This window comes from Gastrolobium bilobum, unplaced genomic scaffold (assembly GCF_033153095.1).
Source record: "Gastrolobium bilobum isolate Gb01-03AN ecotype WA unplaced genomic scaffold, APGP_CSIRO_Gbil_v1 utg12914, whole genome shotgun sequence".
Taxonomy (NCBI): domain Eukaryota; kingdom Viridiplantae; phylum Streptophyta; class Magnoliopsida; order Fabales; family Fabaceae; genus Gastrolobium; species Gastrolobium bilobum.
Genome location: NW_026897469.1, coordinates 195,193 through 214,299, shown reverse-complemented (window position 1 = coordinate 214,299; position 19,107 = coordinate 195,193). Strand labels below are relative to the sequence as shown.

The following is a 19,107-nucleotide window of genomic DNA, read 5'->3' as shown; positions in this document are numbered from 1 at the left end:
TTTCTATTTGTCTCTGTCTATATCTCACTCACTCGCTCAACTCAGACCAATATCCATTCCACAAACCTACACACTTTATTTTTATATTTTTAATATTTTAATTAATTTATCTATTCATATTCAATATTGTTAAAATCGAGATTTTACGTAAAATTAAAAGGGGTTAAAAAATCGTAAAATATAAAATCATAATGTAAAAAAAACATAAAAAATTATAAAAATATAAAAGTGTTTGGAATATTAGTAAAATTATTTTGATGAAAAAAAATCATAAAATAATAAAATTATAGTGATAAATCGAGATTTTAACAATCATATTCATAACCAATATAATTTGTGACGATATCTAGATTAAGGCTTAAATGCTTCTCACAAATAGAATTCAACACCTATTTTTACCCCACTTGTTGTCACACGCTTTATTTTAACGGTGTCTGATACGAGTATTTTGTTTGGAACGATGGAAAAGTAGAATGAAAAATATTTTTTTGATCATGTTTGATATAAGGAAATTTAAAAAAATTCCAGCAAAATTATTTCTCCATCATTCCTATTTGTAGTTATACACTTCAAAAAAAAATATCACCCCATCCATGGTAATTTTTTTTTTCCATAAACTCATAATCTTATTTTAACTTTTTAGACAAAAATGTCTTGTTTTTTATGAGCTCAGAATCTCATTTCAAAATAATGGATACTTTGATAATTTCAATTCAGATTTCCATCAATATTTTACCCAATTTTTCCGAAATTTTTTTGACCTATCAAATATTTTTTCGTAACTTATATGAGAATTAATAATTAATTAATGAGTTTGATTAACAGAAATTATAACCGTTGATTAACGGAAGTCAACTGTTAAGATTTAATGTCAAATTTCAAAATTTGACACCGGTATCAAATGGTACTACCCCTCTCTCTATATATATATATAAAATGGTCATACCAAAAGCAACTCATAAATACTAACTCACATGACGAGGAAGCAGTTAAAATGTCTTAAATGGTTCAAGTTGTGGAAAACATTTGTGCCCTAATACTCTCCCGATCATAGATTAGTTTAATATTTAAAAAATAAAATAAAATAATACTATGTGCAAGTTACATGTGATTGAGTCCTGTTATGGCAATTGTTTATGATTAATTTATTAGAAATATTATTGTGAATCTTATCAGTAATGGATTCCCTTTGCTTGAACAGAAAGATATATTAATTAATGTGCTTACTTAATTTGATATCACGTTATGAATCAATGCTCTTAAAAATGTAAGTTATTAAGTGAATGTAATAATTTTTACATTTATATTTTTAACATATATGCACTTGGCACAAATATAAGAAATATGAGACGAAAATGTCATTGTATTTGTAGGAGCACTTGAAAGGGCTTGTATTTATAAACTAACTTTTCAAACTGTCATAGTTGAAATGTTATTAGATCTGTTGTGAAAATAGCTCCGGTCATGATAACAAAGTTGAGAATTTCCAAGAAGAAATATGAATCACCGATGATGCAAAATTCCCTAGCCACAATAGTGATAGAAGTGAACATAACAATTGCGATGAAAATGTTGAGTAAGAAGGTCATTCTATAACATTCCTAAGAATGCTAGCAATCGTATTGAAAAAGATGATGTGTTTTTCACAAAAAAATATAATAATAATTAAGAATTGATGCATATAATTTATTTATTATTAGAAGAAAAAACAAGCAGAGAGAGTGCTTGACAATGACAATGGAATTGTCGTGGTGGGAATAAGGTGGTAATTTAAGTTTAAGAGTAGTTTTGATGACATAAATACTTGTGATCCATGTAAAACCACAATAATAAAAATAATAATAATATATAAATAAAGGATTTTGTAAATGCACTATAACAGAAAAATCGATATGTCACGAGGGCACTATTTTGAGGGTGACTCATCAGGTAATCATTGTACACAGGGTGCACAAATTAATAAATTTTAATTTTCCTCATGGTATGATGTTGAATTGATAGACTGACTTAGAGTCTTTGCGATTGAATTTTATACTCTACAACTAAGTAGAACAATAAGAAATGTACGAGAAAACATACTTTAATTATGCATGGATTTATGCAGGCCTCGATAGGCAATAAGATACAAATATAACATGATGTAAATGAAGTACATGTTCCTTACACATATGTTTGCATGAGATTGCTTGGTGTATGTGAATATGCCTTGTTAACGCATGAGAGGTAAGATGCCTTATGCTAAAGCATAATTTGTGATTGTGCTTTATTCTAGAAATATTAGAGATGATGTCTTGTGCGTGTGAGTGAATTCCATTGACCCAAATTTGGCACGTGTGAGCAGACTCATAGAGGTACAAGTTAGTGTGTAATTTCCAATAATGGAAACTAAAAATAATGGGAAGACTCATAGAAACTTCAAGGAAAGCTAAATATTAAGTGGGATTTCCAATAACAGAATTAGTGTGTAACATCTGGACTGGATGGCAATATGCCACGTGTGAACGAATATGTGCAAGATATATGCATGTACTGTTAATTATGTGAGTTGAGTGATCTCCATGACTTTAGGTTAATATGCAAAATATTAATCTATTGCATGTGAGCACCTTTGATACTAAGTTAGTAATATATGTTAAGGACTGCTGCAACTTGTTGATGTTAATTCATCCTTTACTTGACAACTAATTTTGTAGGCGCTACGTGGGTTGAGGTATGTTATTGTGTGGAATTAATTCACCTTTTTTTTGAACGGTTAATTTTGCAGGTGTTATGTGAACTAAGGTACAGTATTGTGTGGTTGATATCTTAATCGTATGTATCGAATGAAATGAACATGATTTTGTATTACAAAAAAAATTACGGTATTGTTTTAAGAGTAATGACTTATTGAAGTCAGTGGCGGACCCAGAAATTTGTTTTAAAGAAAATTTTAAATGTATTAAAAAATATATAAACAAGAAAAGAAAAGAAAAACCATAAATTTCATATTTTTATTAGAAATTTTTTCAATAATAATAAAATTAACATATATTTCTTGAACGTTATATATAAGTTTTTTTAAAATATAAAAAATATTTGCGTAATAAAAAACGCAATATAAATTTTAAAACAGAGATTTAATCAGTTAATATCATATGAGCTTCTCAAATAAAAAATTGAAAGAAGTTACAGAAACTAAAAAGCTTTAGCGGTGGCCATCTATTAACTCACTCTTTTTAAGTTTTTTTTTTTTTAAGTTTACAAGCAAAACTGAGGGATGGAAGCACCAAAAGCTCAACTTTTCTTTGATTTGAGCTGTATACCAAGTAGAACAAGTCCAACCATAGTAAATGCAGACAAGATCGTGGAGCTGTAGAAAAGAGCAAGTAATGCTCCCCTTAAACAAGTTGAATTGATGTGAGTGAAAAGTTATTCCAAAGCACCTTAGCAAGCTGCAAAGCATTATCATTTGCATACTCCAAAGAACTCTCAGCAATAGATGAACAATCCAAAGAGGAAACTAGGCTGCTGAAGGTCTGTAATTAATCTGTCTCTGGTTATGGGAAGTTTCCTGTAATAAGAAACTAAAACCTTGAAACTGCAAAATAAAGCGCGATGCCTCTGCTCCTGATCCCTCTGTGAAAGTGCGCGAAAAGGAGGCGAGGATCATGCGACAGTTCAAGGAAGAGATTGCAATGATGCGTCCCATGCACGCGTCTATTGTCGGTGATCCTAGCGATTTTACGATTCAAAATCATCCACCCCTTTGAGAAAAAAAATCCTCAAAATTTTGTGTCTGCATGTGCAGACACAGGCAACAATGTTGGTCCGCCTTTGATTGAAGTTATAAGTTAAGACACGACTAGAGTATTGGAATATGACCTAAACTCACCCATATTAATGTGTGAAGTAAATTTCGTAGGTTATGTCAGCTCTGCTGATGGAGTTGCAGTTGACCCTAGTGAAATAGAGACAATCGTGGATTAGGAATGACTCAAAAATGTCTAAAAAATCAGGAGTTGGAAAATTGTTGTAGTGTCTCGTATGCGGATGTGGGACGGGTGTTGACACAAGGTTGTGAAAAGGAGGGATAGAGAACTGTTCATCGGAGTCACTGCAACTTCAAGATGCTAGTATAAAAAATGTGTGCAAGCTAGTATATGAGTATATGCTTACCCCCATTGGGTATTGAGAGAAATATGATTTTTCCTCTAATGTTTAGCTTCATGGTGTAAGGTTCTCGGGTTGCTACGGAGGATGAGTGAGGAAGAAGAAGAATGAGTGCCTTGCACCCGCTTAGTCGAACAAGGAAGAAGAAGAGATAAAAAGAGTTTTTGGGGAAAGAGAGGAGATTTCCACATAAAAGAAAGAAAGAAATAGGAAAGTGAATGGGGAGAGATAATGTGTTAGTTTTTTTAGAAATATCTTGCCTAGGTAGTGACCCATTTGGCCCTTTACTCATCATGTTATATAATTACTCACTTAATTCCCTTAACTTATGGTTTTCAGGCTAATTGGATTTAGATTAAGTGTATTATCCATAATTAAATTTAAGGGTCTTGAGAAATTTTGCATAATTTTATTTTTGTCTCAAAACTTTTAATATTATATTTTTGGCCCGAATTTAGAGCTTAACTCAAAATTTAAAATTTTCATCTAATTAATCATTTTTAATTACTAATTAATTCGGATTATTATATTTCACATAAGGTAATTAATGTGTAAAGTATCCCATAATTAACAGATGTTTTTATAGTTTTTTTTTTTTTTAACTTTTAAGATGAAAATTACATAAATAACTTTAAATTAATAAATAAAAGTGAAGTAAATATATAATTGTATAATGTTCTAATTCGAATGAATTATTTTTGAATTTATAAATTGACATGACACGACATTTTTAAATTGACACAAACACAAATATTTTTGGCACAAACATGAAAGCTGCATATTGTGTTTTATTTACACTATATAATTGATGTACAATTTGCGTACATTATCATCAAATTAATATTACAGGTTTTAACGGTTAGATTTATTAAATTAACATTTTTAAAAAAAATTATTGAAAAAAAAGAAGAAGCTAATAAGGATGCAAATGCAATGTCCAAGACTTACATTTGAAGCAAATTAATGTTTAATATAGAATGAAAAACATAGAAATGGATATTGCGAATGAGATTAACTAGTAATTATTAATTAGTTAATGAAAAAGAAAGTCGGGTGGAAGTGGTCCGACCCGGTGAGTTAGAAAACCCTAGATAAGATAGGCTTTGTGTTGGATCTGATTGCACTGACAGTCACAATACTCTGTGCTGTGCTGTGCTGTGCTGTGTCGTGTCTTTCAATTGTTTTGAGTTTGCTTTGAATGAGCAGGTTCTGTTCAGATCTTAAACATCAGCTCCCACCTTTGTTTTCTCTTTCAAGCCATGGCGCTGGTGAGCCTGACTCACACTACACCAATCTGCATCTTTTATATTTATATTTATATTTGTATTTATATTCATATTCATATTTAGATGGAAGCTGCACTTACTAGTTTAGTTACTATTGGGTGTTCTAGTTCTAATTAATTAATTATCTTGTAGATCCTTCATGCAGGGAAATCAAACAAAAATGCTTACAAGACACTCATTGCAGCGGAGTATGCTGGTGTGCTTGTTGAATTTGCCCCAAATTTTGAGATGGGTGTCTCTAATAAAACCCCTGAATTTCTCAAGATGAATCCTATTGGCAAGGTATCATATATGTCTGCACTCTTGGAAACTTGACTTTGATTTGACCTTATATTTACCTAATTATTCTTCCAGATTCCTGTCTTGGAAACACCAGATGGTCCAATATTCGAGAGCAATGCCATTGCTCGATATGGTAAGTAATATTATGTATAGGATGTCTCTTTGTCTTATTTAGCTTTTCGAAACCACAAGACCATGATTTGGGGGTTTACATAAGCTAATTCAATCATGTTAATATACAATTATCCTCATGCATTGGATATAATACAGTTTATGTGGATTATTGTGAATTTTATTTGTTGGGGTTGCTGGTTTGCTGCAGTTACTCGATTGAAGGGTGACAACACTCTGTATGGATCTTCTTTGATTGATTATGTAAGTCTATTTTCCTCTTCAAATTCTCATGAATGTTTATTCTTGGGGTATTCATGTTCTATGTATGTGACTTCTAGAAAAGGCTGATTTGTTTTGCTATTATCTTTTGTACTCATATTTTTTATGTTTTGATGTTTCAGGCCCACATTGAACAATGGATTGATTTTTCATCATTGGAGATTGATGCTAATCTTATTAAGTGGTACAGCCCAAGAATGGGACGAGCACCATACCTTCCTCCAGTAAGTCGTGTTCAAAGAATTTTTTTGCTAAAGTTTGTAATTTGGAGAATTGGTGGGACGACTTCACGTTGACCCTCCATGCAAAATGCCAGTTAGTTTAGTTCTTTTATCCTGTTGCAAATATATAATAACATGTGTTAATTGTCGATGGTAACACATCAAGGATAATGGAGAGTTTTGCTGCAACTGAATGGTATTATGTATTGAATAGTGGATATGTGTACAATTCGTCAGGTCACAGTTTGTGTTATCCTTGATGTCCATGTAATGTATTGCCGAGATATTCTAGTCTGATCTTAATTTTGTGTCTGAATGAAGGCCGAGGAGACCGCAATTGCTGCACTGAAGAGAGCTTTGGGTGCTTTGAACACTTATCTTGCCTCCAATACTTACTTGGTTGGGCATTCCGTGACCCTGGCTGACATCATAATGACATGCAATTTGTATTTTGGTTTCACTAATCTCTTAGTCAAGAGCTTCACATCAGAGTTTCCTCATGTTGAGAGATACTTTTGGACCTTGGTCAATCAGCCAAACTTCCGAAAGATATTAGGTCAGGTCAAGCAGACTGAAGCTATTCCACCTGTTCAATCTGCAAAGAAGCCTTCCCAGCCAAAAGAATCTAAACCCAAGGTAAAGGATGAACCAAAGAAAGAGGCCAACCAAGAGCCAGAAAAGCCCAAAGAAGAAGCAGAAGAAGAGGAAGCACCCAAGCCCAAACCAAAGAATCCTCTTGATCTTCTTCCTCCAAGTAAGATGATACTGGATGAGTGGAAAAGACTCTACTCAAACACTAAAACCAACTTCCGGGAGGTTGCAATCAAAGGTATTGTTATTGTATCCCCTCCGGTGTCATTGTTTCAAAATGTATGTAAGTTAGGGTTATGATTGTAGCTTATATCCATTACAAAATGTGTGGTTATGAATATTCTTGCAAAGAATGTCAAGATTTTTTAAATGGCATGCAGAGGTAAGATCATTTTAAATCCTCCTTTTATCTTGCAGGATTCTGGGACATGTATGATCCTGAAGGATACTCTCTCTGGTTCTGTGATTACAAATACAATGATGAGAACACTGTATCCTTTGTTACATTGAACAAGGTTGGTGGATTTCTTCAGCGGATGGATTTGGCCCGCAAGTATGCATTTGGAAAGATGCTTGTGATTGGATCAGAGCCACCATTTAAGGTGAAGGGGTTGTGGCTTTTCCGCGGGCAAGAAGTCCCACAATTCGTGATTGATGAATGCTATGACATGGAGCTCTACGAGTGGACTAAGGTTGACATCTCTGATGAAGCTCAGAAGGAGCGTGTCAATCAGATGATTGAAGATTTTGAGCCTTTTGAGGGAGAGCCTCTTTTGGATGCTAAGTGCTTTAAGTGAAAATTTATTCATCGAAAGGGTATGCTTTTATCACGTGTCTTCGTTTTTGGTAGAGTTTGGTTTGTTTCTTATTACAGTTACAGTTGAGTGAAGTATTAGCCGTACTTGATTTGAGCAAAACTTTTAAACTTAAGAATGCTTGATTTTTTTACCTTAAATTTTCATTATAGCAAGTCTAGTATACAAGTGCTGTATTTTATGTTGGAAGTAAGCATGAATGACATTACATGGACTCATTTTTTTTTCTCATCCCCGGTTGGAAGTGCTGTATTTGATTAAAAGTGGCCAGATGCCGGAAATAGAGATTCCCAAGTGTTCCTTTGCTGTTTCCGCGTTTGAATGTAGGTCGTCTTTTAACAGTTAAGTGTGAACTTGAAAATTTATAAGCCGCACCAAAGTATGTAGGTATTAGTGGCATTTAAAGATAGACATATACAAGACATAGTTTTGTTTATCATTAATTGTAACTAATGTAAAATGTTTATGCCGAATTTTTATAGGGCAATGCTTTTCTCATGTTAATGCATTGCCTCATGCACCCACCCATTGAAATTTGAGCCTTTATTAGTATACTTGAAAATGGTTTATCATTTTATTCCAAATTGTAAATAATGTATATAAGACAGTTGATTATAAGTAAACGAGTTTGTGTTAAAAAATAAAAGATTCTTTCACAATACAGCAGTGGAAAGCACGGCATCCAAGTGTTGCGTTGAGTTGGCTTGAAATATTGAGACATAAATTGGTTGAAGATGGCTTGGATTAGAGAGAAAAGAAAGGATTGGTGTCACAGTTCTATGGTGTCCTATTTACTTCTTGTTGCTGGTTGGAAGAATTGTGGATGTACTAGCCTCGTCTTATAAGTTGACTGAGTAAGGGCATATTCAGGTTTCGGGTACAGTTATTATTTTCAGTATAATTGTAAATATAAATCCACGTAAGTGTATTTTGCCCGTTTCCTTAGATCCTATATATACAATCCAATGTTAGCTGTGTGTAAAATAACGAGTGCCTGGGTAAATTTTGGAATACCTCTACTCTGTACTGTGAAGGAACTCTCTCTCTCTACAAGGATGAAGTTGCACGCTCGCCAGCCTGCGATTTGTTCAGCCTTTTGATCGACAGTGAAGTTTCTTGTGGAGTTCAGATTATATGACTGAAAATGGAAAATACATTAAAGGGGACTAAATAAGTTCAAGATTACAAATTAGCTCAAACACTTACTCAATCTATACATGATCAGGATTTGAGAGAGGAAGTTCAGCTAACTCATGAAGCACGTTACTAGACCACCTTGCGTTCAACCATAGTCGTTTTTGCCTAAATTTTGATTTTGTTATTATTATAGGTATGAAATAATAGTTTTATAATAATAATAATATATTATTAATTCTATTAATTTTCCCTTTCGTCAAAAAAACTTGTAATAGTTAATTCTTTTTTTTTTTGGTAATCTATAATAGTTAATGGGGAGAGTTCATTTGACTTCAGAGTAAGATTTAAAAGTCTTACTCTTCATAAGATTTAAAAGTCTTACTCCTCATCTCAGCTCTTGATTTTCGTTCGTCCAACGATTATAATTTAATAAGTTACAACAATTAATTAATTATTAATTTCAAATAAATGATAACCGTTAGATGAACGAAAATCAAGTACTGAGATGAGGAGTAAGACTTTTAAATCTTATTCTGGAATTAAATGATCCCTCCCCATAGTTAATTCCTTTTATTAGTCCTAATAATATTTATAATTTTGATATTTTATTTTTCCTCTATCGTAATTTTTCTTGGGTCCGTCACTACTAAACAAGAACTTCTATTAGAAGATAAAAAAAAAAGAAAAATCATTAACATGAGTTTATAAATAAAATTCAGGTTTTCATTTTCTTGCCAAAGTCAAATGCTCTTCATTTATTTTCATTATTTGTGAAGATTGAGGTAAGTGCAAAATAAAATAAAATATTATTGATAATATTAGTATTATTTTTAAATAAGTACAGTGCAATTGAAAAGTTTCAACTTAATTAGAAACTAATAAATTGGGCATGGTGGGAGATGTACGTTCCAGTTCCAGAAGTTAATGGAAAGATTGATGTCTTGATGATGTGAGGTTTGTGTTTCCTCCATAGGAAAAGACAAAGAGGGGTTGTTTTTACAACTTTGATACATGTGTTATGAAAGAATAACTACTGGTTTCAATTGAAGTAGTCCAATATTTTTAAAGCGAAGAGGATATTCCAACAGACGAACTTTGTAGTGACGTGGCTATTGTAACTACTACAAACTCAGAACAGAGAGAGAGAGAGAGAGAGAGAGGTGTTTCAAGTTTAAAGTTTAAAGTGCAAACAAATAACGAACCATTCATTTGGTGGCATGATGACAGTTGTTGGTTTGTATCCTAATCTTGTGAGATATCGAAATCCTAATCCTAGGAAATCCGTTGTGGCACGAAACACGGTTTCCAAGGTTGAAGCTGATGTTGTTGTGATAGGGAGTGGTATAGGTGGACTGTGTTGTGGAGCACTGTTAGCACGATACAAGGAAGATGTGCTAGTTCTGGAAAGCCATGATGTAGCTGGTGGAGCTGCTCATTCTTTTGATATCAAAGGCTACAAGTTTGATTCTGGGCCATCATTATTCTCTGGCTTGCAATCAAGGGGTCCTCAGGCTAATCCTCTCGCACAGGTAAGGTAATTAATTCCTTTTTTTTTTATTATTATTATTATTATTAACAGTAACAGTGTCTAGTGGTGCTAATATGCTATTGCTAATCCTCTCACTGAATATATGGTTTGAGGTTCTGGATGTGCTGGGCGAGTCTCTCCCATGTGCCACCTATGATTCATGGATGGTCTACATACCTGAAGGAGAATTCTTGTCACGCATAGGACCTACGGAATTTTTCAAGGTGGAATTAGGAACTTCATTTTTTTTTTTTTTTTTATGTCATTCTTGCTGCTGAGCTTGAGCTTTAACTTGTGCTTGAATAATTATTTGCAGGACCTTGACAAGTATGCGGGTTCAAATGCTGTACAAGAATGGCAAAAACTTTTAGTGAGTTCTCTCAGTATTCATCTATTCATTATTGCTTTTGCTTTCGTCATCTCTTATATGGTGGAAAACTGTAATTTCTTTCACAGGATGCTGTACTTCCATTGTCTACAGCTGCAATGGCTCTTCCCCCTCTATCTATTAGAGGAGATTTGGGTGTTCTTTCCACAGCTGCAGCTAGATATGCCCCTTCTCTCTTAAAATCCTTTATGCAAATGGGACCTCGGGGTGCTCTTGCGGCTACAAAACTTCTCAGACCTTTCTCGGAAATACTTGATGATTTGCAACTCAAAGACCCTTTTATACGGAATTGGATTGACCTACTCTCATTCTTGCTTGCTGGGGTGAAAACTAATGGTGTACTCTCAGCAGAGATGGTAACTACGTATAATGAGACAATTTGAATTTACATAAATTTATTCAGATATTAATTAAATCGGTAATTATATATGCTCCTTTCAAGAGTTTTGCTCCGTAGCATTTGTTATGCCCTAATCCATCCATATATAAGCTCTCAATTTTAATTTCTAAATAGAATAACAAATCTTTTCCCCCAACTTTTTTCAGGTTTACATGTTTGCAGAATGGTACAAACCAGGATGCTGTCTTGAGTACCCCCTTGACGGAAGTGCAGGTATTGTTGATGCTCTTGTACGAGGATTAGAGAAATTTGGTGGACGGATTTCTCTTCAAAGTCATGTGGAAAAGATTGTTGTTGAAAATGACAGAGCCATTGGTGTCAAGCTGAGAAGTGGTCAAGTGAGTACTGATCGAGTAGTACTAGTATTAGTATATTTTGATTCATTAGAAAAGGCACAAAGATCAATTTCAATTAATTGATAGAGTTGAATATTCATTATGTATTCTATATGTTCTGCACTGCAGTTCATACGCGCTAAAAAGGCTGTTGTCAGCAATGCATCGATGTGGAACACTTTAAAATTGCTACCTAAAGAAGTTGTTCCAAAGTCTTACTCGGATAGGATTAACTCGACTCCTCAATGTGAATCATTCATGCATCTCCATTTGGGATTTGATGCTGAGGTTTGCTGGTTTTATTTTGTTTATAATGTCTTTCTCTTGAATTGAAGCTATATATGGATAACATTTTTCCCAATATCTCATTGACCAGGGTATACGAGATGATCTGGGAATTCATCACATAGTTGTAAATGACTGGGAAAGAGGGGTTGATGCTGACCAGAATGTTGTGCTGATATCAGTTCCTAGTGTACTTAGTCCTAATGTGGCACCACCTGGGAAACATGTGTTACATGCTTATATGCCAGGAACTGAACCGTTTGAGTTGTGGGAAGGACTTGATCGTAGGAGTGCTGAATACATAAATCTGAAAGCCGAAAGATCAGAGGTAATGTGGAAAGCTGTGGAGAGAGCACTGGGCCCAAGTTTCAGGAGGGAGAAATGTGAAGTGAAGTTGGTTGGAAGTCCAAGAACACATGAAAGGTTCCTACGGAGGAACAGAGGAACATATGGGCCTGCCGTGCAAGCTGGGAAAGATTCATTTCCTGGACATTCAACCCCCATCCCACACCTTTATTGTTGTGGAGACTCCACCTTTCCTGGCATTGGAGTCCCTGCAGTTGCTGCCAGTGGTGCTATTGTAGCTAATTCATTAGTTTCAGTCACTCAACATTCCCACCTGCTTGATGCAATTGGAATATGAAAAAGCCACAACGTAACTGTGTTTCTCTTATTTTATTATTATGTAAAAATTCTAAAAATAAAAGTTTAAGAATGATATATAAAAGAAACATTGTCTTGTTTTATTATTCCTTGGGATAAATTTTAAATCTCCGTTTTTTAGCAGTTTTGGTTTTTTAGTTTCTTGTGTTAGTTATAATATTAATTAGTCAGTTATGTCAGTTAGAATATTAATGAGTTAGTTATGTCAGTTATAAAGTAATGAGGGTATTATGTGTGGAGTTATGTTGGTCAGTTTTATAGCTTATAAATAACATTTGATAGTTTGTATGAAATGTAGATAAAGAGATCAAGAGAAAAAGAGCAAGAAAGCAAGAATAGAAAAGAAATTTTTTTTTGTAGATACACAAGTATGGTTGTCTCTTGCATCTGTGTGGATATTCAATTCTAACAAATTGGTATCAGAGCTATGGAGGGTGTGAGTAATATGACGTTGCCTAAATTGACAAAAGGGAATTACGAGAATTGGAGTATCCAGATGAAGGCTCTTCTCGGTTCCCAGGAAGCTTGGGAGGTCGTCCAGGAAGGCTTTGCAGAACCAGCGACCACCGCAGGATACACGGCGGCCCAAACTAGAACGTTGAAAGAGACACGTGCAAAGGACAAGGCGGCGTTGTTCATGCTCTTCCGAGCTGTGAGTCCGACTTTGAAAAGATAGCGAATGCGGAGACCTCAAAGGAAGCGTGGGACATTCTGGCAAATGTCTATAGAGGAGCCAACCGAGTTAAGCAAGTTCGGCTTCAAACCCTTCGTGCTGAGTTGGAGGGAATGAAGATGAAGGACACATAAGGAGTATCCGAGTTCATTACTCGTGTTCAAACCATTGTGAATCAATTGAAACGAAATAGAGAAGATGTAGCAGACACCAGAGTGGTGGAGAAGATCTTGAGATCTTTGACCGACAGCTTTGAGAACGTGGTATGTGCTATAGAAGAATCCAAAGATCTAGCTACGCTCACCATTGATGAGCTAGCCGGTTCTCTTGAAGCGCATGAGCAACGGAAGAAGAAGAAGGAGAATAGATTTGACAACAGAAAGTTCTTCATAGATATACTTGTGTGGTTGTCACTTACATCTGTGTGTAGATACCAAATTCTAACAAATTGGTATCAGAGCTTGGGCTATGGAGGAAAAGAACGAGATGGAAGTGCCACTCTTTCATGGAGATAAGGATGGAGCATTAGATTGGCTTCTCTGTTTGAAGGAACATTTTCGGAAAGAAAAGAACTGGACGGAGAACAAATGGCAGGTAGCCATGAGAAGACTCAGAGGAAGCGCAATCAAATGGTTCCGTACATGGAACTGCCGCGATTTTAATAACATGTGGAAGAATTTTCAAATAGCCTTTATAGCGAAATATCTACCTGGACTTTTTGATCTGATTAATGAAGAAGATGAAATCTTCAATGATGATGATGAAGATGAGGAGAATCTTGCGGATGAAGAAGAGACCGAGATGGCGGAGTCCGAGGTTGCCAACGACAATGTATCCGCGGAGAAGATCGACGCGTTGGAGCGTGAGAGAGATGAATCAGAGAAAAAGACCATGACTGCGGCTATGGGAGCCGAGATCGAAGACGCTGAGAGCAGCGAGTCAATTCAGAAGACGGATAGAGAGGATAAGGAAGAAGACAAGATGTCGAAGGAGCTTGAGAAGCCAGCAAAGGAACAAGAAGCGTGGAATCCGAGATGCTTGATGGAGACTGGCTTGGAGAAGACTGCGAATCCGAGTCTCATGTTGATAAACGGGATGGGGGAGATCCCGGCTAAATCACCGAGTTCATGTTTTGGAAGAGACTTCGACCCCGGCGTGACTTCGACCCCGGATGGTCCGAGATGCCATTGAGGAGGTGCGAGGAAGACAACAACGAAGGAGCCGAGAACGGCGAAAAAATGGAAGGTGCATTTGAAGAAAATGATGTGGTCTTGAAGAGAAAAAGAGGTTTTGTTGACAATACCAATGATGCAGAAATTGGGATTGGACGAGGAAATAAAATTGTGAAAGCAACTGATGAAGTGGCGAATGAAACTGAGAAGAATTTGGGCGACGAGAAACTTGCAGGTGAAGAAGATGCAGCGAATGGAAACAAGGAAAGTATCAAACTGAAAATATCAAATTGAAGAAGTCACCGGATTATATGTTCAGAAAAATAATTGCAGGGGAGATATTTTTTTGAGTTAATTAAGTTGGAAGGTGTTAGATGTTTTTTGTCAGTGATAAAGATTGAAGAAAACAGGCGCGATCAGAAAGTTGAAGAAAAGCAGAAGCAACTCGAAGAAAGAAAGAAGAATTTAAAATTTATGGGGGAGTTTTGTTGGGATAAATTTTAAATGTCCGTTTTTTAGCAGTTTTGGTTTTTTAGTTTCTTGTGTCAGTTAGAATATTAATTAGTCAGTAATGTCAGTTAGAATATTAATGAGTCAGTTATGTCAGTTATAAAGTAATGAGGGTGTTATGTGTGGAGTTATGTTGGTCAGTTTTATAGCTTATAAATAGCCTTTGATAGTTTGTATGAAATGTAGATAAAGAGATCAAGAGAAAAAGAAAAAGAGCAAGGAAACAAAAATAAAAAAGAATTTTTTTTTTTGTAGATACACAAATATGGTTGTCTCTTGCATCTGTGTGGATATTCAATTATAACATTCCTAACATGAGCTTGTCAGATCGAACTTGATATTGCATTGCACAGAAAAGTCACACGTACGTACGCATGCATTTGTCACCAAAGCATCCATCCACCAACTAAAGTCAAGACATGTATTTGGGATCCATCGAAAGCCCGCTCCACGACATCAATTCTATGCGTTATTTTCAATCCGCTTTGTCTTTAGTATTTACCACCTTCTACAGCCCCACAACCACAGAGATATATAACCTCCCATTTTAGCCTCAATACTTACCCAGAAAACATATCACCTCTCTTCGCAGGTAAACATTTCCGTTCTTTTTCTTTTTTAATTTGTTGGGATTTTAAGCCTTATTAATTATATCAACCAATCTTTTATTTCAACTATGACATATGCAATAAAACTAAACTTCAACTCAGTAGTAGCTAATGAATGTTGTTCTAGTGACGTCATTGATTTTTTGTTATGGCCGGAAAATAATGAAGCCATCATGTCAAGCGTCGTCTCAGCTTTGGTAAACAAGTTGATGAATGAGGAAGACTCTAACCCAAATGGTGAATTTAGTGATGGTGAGAAAGGAACCTTGAATTCGAAAAAGAGATCCATAAATGACATGTCTCAATCTATTTGCCTTTTCAAGAAATACCTGCTCACTAGGGGTCGAAGTAACATCAGAAGAGCAGACAGACAAGAATGTGAACCCTCGTTTCAAAGAGAAGCTTCTTCCTTAGAGCAAAAGCTCCTTCCACAAATGAGGTAATTAACATATACATCAACACAAATTTATGATCGTCTTTTTAACTTGTTTAAAATTTATTTTCCATAATCAATTTGTTATTTATATATATCAAGCTCAAGGTGTGATGGAGTGCCTTCACCTCTGTCAGAAGATAGGTTTTCAACAGCACAGCTTACGATATTTTATGGAGGTGATATAAATGTTTACGATAACATTCCTGTTGACAAGGTTCTAAATTTTCCTCCTCCTTTTCGTTTTCTTTTTTTTGCCTGAACGAATTTGTGTTCCTTGTATTTATTTCTCCTAACTTGGTGTGACTTCACAATTTGCTAGGCTCAAGCTATCATGCTACTAGCTAGCGAGAGCTCATTATCAAATATCGCGGCAACAGAAATTCCAAAAAAGCATATGGAAGCACCATCTTATCGATCTAATGTGACACCGATAAACAAACCCAAAATAGGTATATATATAGGGTCAGGATCATTTTACACCAGTGTAAGTTACACTCTTAATCTCGTCCGTTGATCTCACTTATATCTAAGGGCTCTAATTTTTTAGTAACATGAGCCATTGGATACAAGTGGATCAATGATTAAGATTGAGTGTAAGACTTCTAACTCTTACACCGGTGTAAGAATATCCTGCCCCATATATATATATATATATATATATATATATATATATAGGGAAATAGTAGTATCATGCTGCATAAGACACCTATCTCATGTCATACACCCATAGAATTTTGTATCAATTTTTTCTTTTCTTTTTAAATTGTGAACTCCACATATTTGTGTCATCCACATGAGAGTATTATCTCATGTAACATGAGATTAGTAAACCCTATATATATATAGGGATATGATCAACTTACACCAGTGTAAGAATAATAAATCTTACACCAAATCTTAACCGTTGATTTCCGTGCATCTAACAGTTGAGATTTATTAGGAATTAAAAATTAATTAATGAGTGAGACCTAATAAATCTTAACCGTTAGATGCAAAAAATCAATGGTTAAATTTGGTGTAAGACTTATTATTCTTACACCGGTGTAGGATGATCCTGCCCCATATATATATATATATATATATATAAGTCAGGATTATTTTACATCAGTGTAAGTTACACTCTCAATCTTATCCGTTGATCCCAGTTATATCTAATGACTCTAATTTTTTAGTAATATGAGCCATTTGATACAAGTGAATCAATTATGTAAGACTTTTAATTCTTACACTGGTGTAAGAATATCTTGCCTATATATATATATATATATATATATATATATCGGGCTCTCTTGAAAATCAAGTCATTTATGAGAATGAACAACCCACTCCCCCCACCCTTTTTTTTTCTTAATTTAAAGTTGCTTGTTTAACTGTCATATAAAAAAATAAGCTTACTTATATTGGTATAATTTCACTTATTTATATCCATAGCTACTAATTATTAAGCTGACACACCAAATATTGGAATTAATAATTTGTGTTAATTTCCAGGGATTCCGATGGCAAGAAGGTATTCTCTCCAATGTTTCCTCAAAAAACGTCGAAACCGGTATATAATACAAATTTAATTAACGCACTAACATTTCGCATTCTTTACATTAAACTGATCTCGTCAATGTATTTCCCTATAAATAGCCATTAATATATTTATATATTTATTTATTGTTGGTTGCTGTGTTTTGCAGGATACTTGAAAAATCACCTTATGCGTCTCCTAGCAATAGCTCAAGTTTAAGGAAAATGGCTGACGTGGCATTAAATGAAGCCCCGTATCCTAGTCATTCAGTTTCTCTTTCGCCTTTTCCTTCACGTTTAGGTTTCTGTTCGTCTCTCAGTTGATATTTGAGAGGGCCGGGAGGCCCTAAACTAAAGTTCCAACATGCAAGGACAAATATGTCTATGTCAATTTTACGGCACAAATAAACTCCTTTTCCGAATTGTTGCAATTAATCATATAGAAATAGAAATAGAAATAGAGATGCAAATATTTTAAATGTTTCGACAAATCAACGAGCAAGGAGCATCCAAGACGTGTCTTCTTGACCATGTCATTTCAGCTTACCAAATCCAATGATAAATTTGGTGATATTCATGTATAAAAAAAAAATTGGTGTATAATTATTGATAAGAGGATGAAATAACAAATTATGCATACATTCTAATATAAACTGTGGAGAAAGAAGAGAACAAAAGAATATTGGAATAAATTCGTGTGTGTAATAGCACAACGAATGTTATATTATATATAGAACTATTGACTAAATATAATATGAAATACATGATGTGGGACTAACTTCCTTATAGCACTTCTACTGTATACATGATGTGGGACTAAGCTGAGGGGAACATTTAATACTCTAGCAGTTAAAATCACATCAACGGTCTCTTAAACGCCGTAATGATGGATTGCCAAAATCTACTGAAAGTGCAAATCTTCTGAAAACGTGGTGTATCTCGCCACAGGTGAAAAAGGATCTAAGTTTAAGTGAAGATGTCCCGCGTGAAAAAATACAAATGAAACATCTCGCTCCTTATATCTGCAGCATAAGCAACAAGCTGGGGGACTTCTGATCTGGGCTCAACATACAAAGTAAGGCCCAAGCAACTTAGGCGACATAGCCTCTAAAGGCAACCTATGTCGCAAAAGAAGTGCCTATCTCGCCTATACTTGATCACCAAGACAATAATGCTTATCCTACAAGAAATCATCATTATGGAAGTCAGTAGCTAATTAGAAGCTCAGACAAGTTGGCCACTTCAAAGGGCAAGTAAATAGGTGACAACTCCAGCTTGCCACCTAACCTATAAATTTGAGGCTTGCTTATTAAGGAATAGCTTGAGAGAGACCACCCTTCTCCACCAATCAACATGAATGCCGCCTAATAAAAAGACGGTGACAAACAAGGTGCTCGATCATTATAAATACGGAGGCCATTAGCCCAGATATGCTATCTCTCTTTGAATAAAAAGAACTCATTAGAGTAAAAACTGATTTGAGCGTCGGATGCCTTTGCAGGTACCCCACATTCGCTCATTAACAATCCAGTGGATCCAGGAAATCTTGTGCCAATCTCACCAACACTTCATCCTATCTTGCAAGACCTTCCAGCCTATCAGCAACCATATTCTCATTCTTCTTCACTTCGTCAACTTCCTACAATCTCAATCGTGTGTGGTTAGATCCAGCCCAATTGGTGTTGGTCTGATTAGTAACATTCAATACTTTTTTCCATTA

At 35.0% G+C, this 19,107-nt stretch overlaps 3 protein-coding genes across 7 annotated transcripts; all 3 read left to right on the top strand.

Annotated features, from left to right (window-relative positions):
* Positions 1 to 5,277: 5,277 nt before the first annotated feature.
* On the top strand, positions 5,278 to 8,732 carry LOC133307124 (elongation factor 1-gamma). 5 transcript variants are annotated; one of them, XM_061507544.1, is made up of 8 exons: positions 5,280 to 5,417; positions 5,581 to 5,717; positions 5,790 to 5,850; positions 6,040 to 6,092; positions 6,233 to 6,334; positions 6,653 to 7,160; positions 7,340 to 7,738; positions 8,405 to 8,732. In XM_061507544.1, the coding sequence occupies exons 1-7, from the start codon at positions 5,348 to 5,350 to the stop codon at positions 7,717 to 7,719; spliced, it is 1,311 nt and encodes a 436-aa protein (XP_061363528.1). In that variant the 5' UTR covers positions 5,280 to 5,347; the 3' UTR covers positions 7,720 to 7,738; positions 8,405 to 8,732. The 5 variants fall into 5 exon arrangements, with proteins under 5 accessions (XP_061363531.1, XP_061363530.1, XP_061363528.1 ...); XM_061507545.1 differs by having other exon boundaries at positions 8,402 to 8,732; XM_061507547.1 differs by lacking the exon at positions 8,405 to 8,732 and having other exon boundaries at positions 5,278 to 5,417; positions 5,568 to 5,717; positions 6,653 to 6,892; positions 7,525 to 7,976.
* An 825-nt stretch (positions 8,733 to 9,557) lies between these two features.
* On the top strand, positions 9,558 to 12,596 carry LOC133307133 (prolycopene isomerase, chloroplastic). The gene is made up of 7 exons (XM_061507568.1): positions 9,558 to 10,403; positions 10,516 to 10,626; positions 10,719 to 10,772; positions 10,859 to 11,146; positions 11,337 to 11,528; positions 11,655 to 11,813; positions 11,902 to 12,596. Exons 1-7 carry the CDS (start codon positions 10,092 to 10,094, stop codon positions 12,451 to 12,453), a joined length of 1,668 nt encoding a protein of 555 aa, XP_061363552.1. The 5' UTR covers positions 9,558 to 10,091; the 3' UTR covers positions 12,454 to 12,596.
* Positions 12,597 to 15,349: 2,753 nt separating this feature from the next.
* LOC133307122 (protein TIFY 3-like) lies at positions 15,350 to 17,781 on the top strand. Its single transcript, XM_061507540.1, has 6 exons — positions 15,350 to 15,420; positions 15,605 to 15,875; positions 15,972 to 16,086; positions 16,192 to 16,321; positions 17,364 to 17,421; positions 17,558 to 17,781. Exons 2-6 carry the CDS (start codon positions 15,610 to 15,612, stop codon positions 17,709 to 17,711), a joined length of 723 nt encoding a protein of 240 aa, XP_061363524.1. The 5' UTR covers positions 15,350 to 15,420; positions 15,605 to 15,609; the 3' UTR covers positions 17,712 to 17,781.
* The last annotated feature ends 1,326 nt before the right edge of the window (positions 17,782 to 19,107 follow it).

Bases quoted from the DNA above. Each gene is read 5' to 3' on its own strand.
- LOC133307124 (XM_061507544.1), top strand. From the start codon at position 5,348: ATGAGCAGGTTCTGTTCAGATCTTAAACATCAGCTCCCACCTTTGTTT. The intron at 6,093-6,232 runs GTAAGTCTATTT...TTGATGTTTCAG, and splicing joins GATCTTCTTTGATTGATTAT to GCCCACATTGAACAATGGAT. The intron at 7,161-7,339 runs GTATTGTTATTG...TTTATCTTGCAG, and splicing joins CCGGGAGGTTGCAATCAAAG to GATTCTGGGACATGTATGAT.
- LOC133307133 (XM_061507568.1), top strand. From the start codon at position 10,092: ATGATGACAGTTGTTGGTTTGTATCCTAATCTTGTGAGATATCGAAAT. The intron at 10,773-10,858 runs GTGAGTTCTCTC...TTTCTTTCACAG, and splicing joins AAGAATGGCAAAAACTTTTA to GATGCTGTACTTCCATTGTC. The intron at 11,529-11,654 runs GTGAGTACTGAT...TCTGCACTGCAG, and splicing joins TCAAGCTGAGAAGTGGTCAA to TTCATACGCGCTAAAAAGGC.
- LOC133307122 (XM_061507540.1), top strand. From the start codon at position 15,610: ATGTCAAGCGTCGTCTCAGCTTTGGTAAACAAGTTGATGAATGAGGAA. The intron at 15,876-15,971 runs GTAATTAACATA...ATATATATCAAG, and splicing joins AAGCTCCTTCCACAAATGAG to CTCAAGGTGTGATGGAGTGC. The intron at 16,087-16,191 runs GTTCTAAATTTT...ACAATTTGCTAG, and splicing joins ATAACATTCCTGTTGACAAG to GCTCAAGCTATCATGCTACT.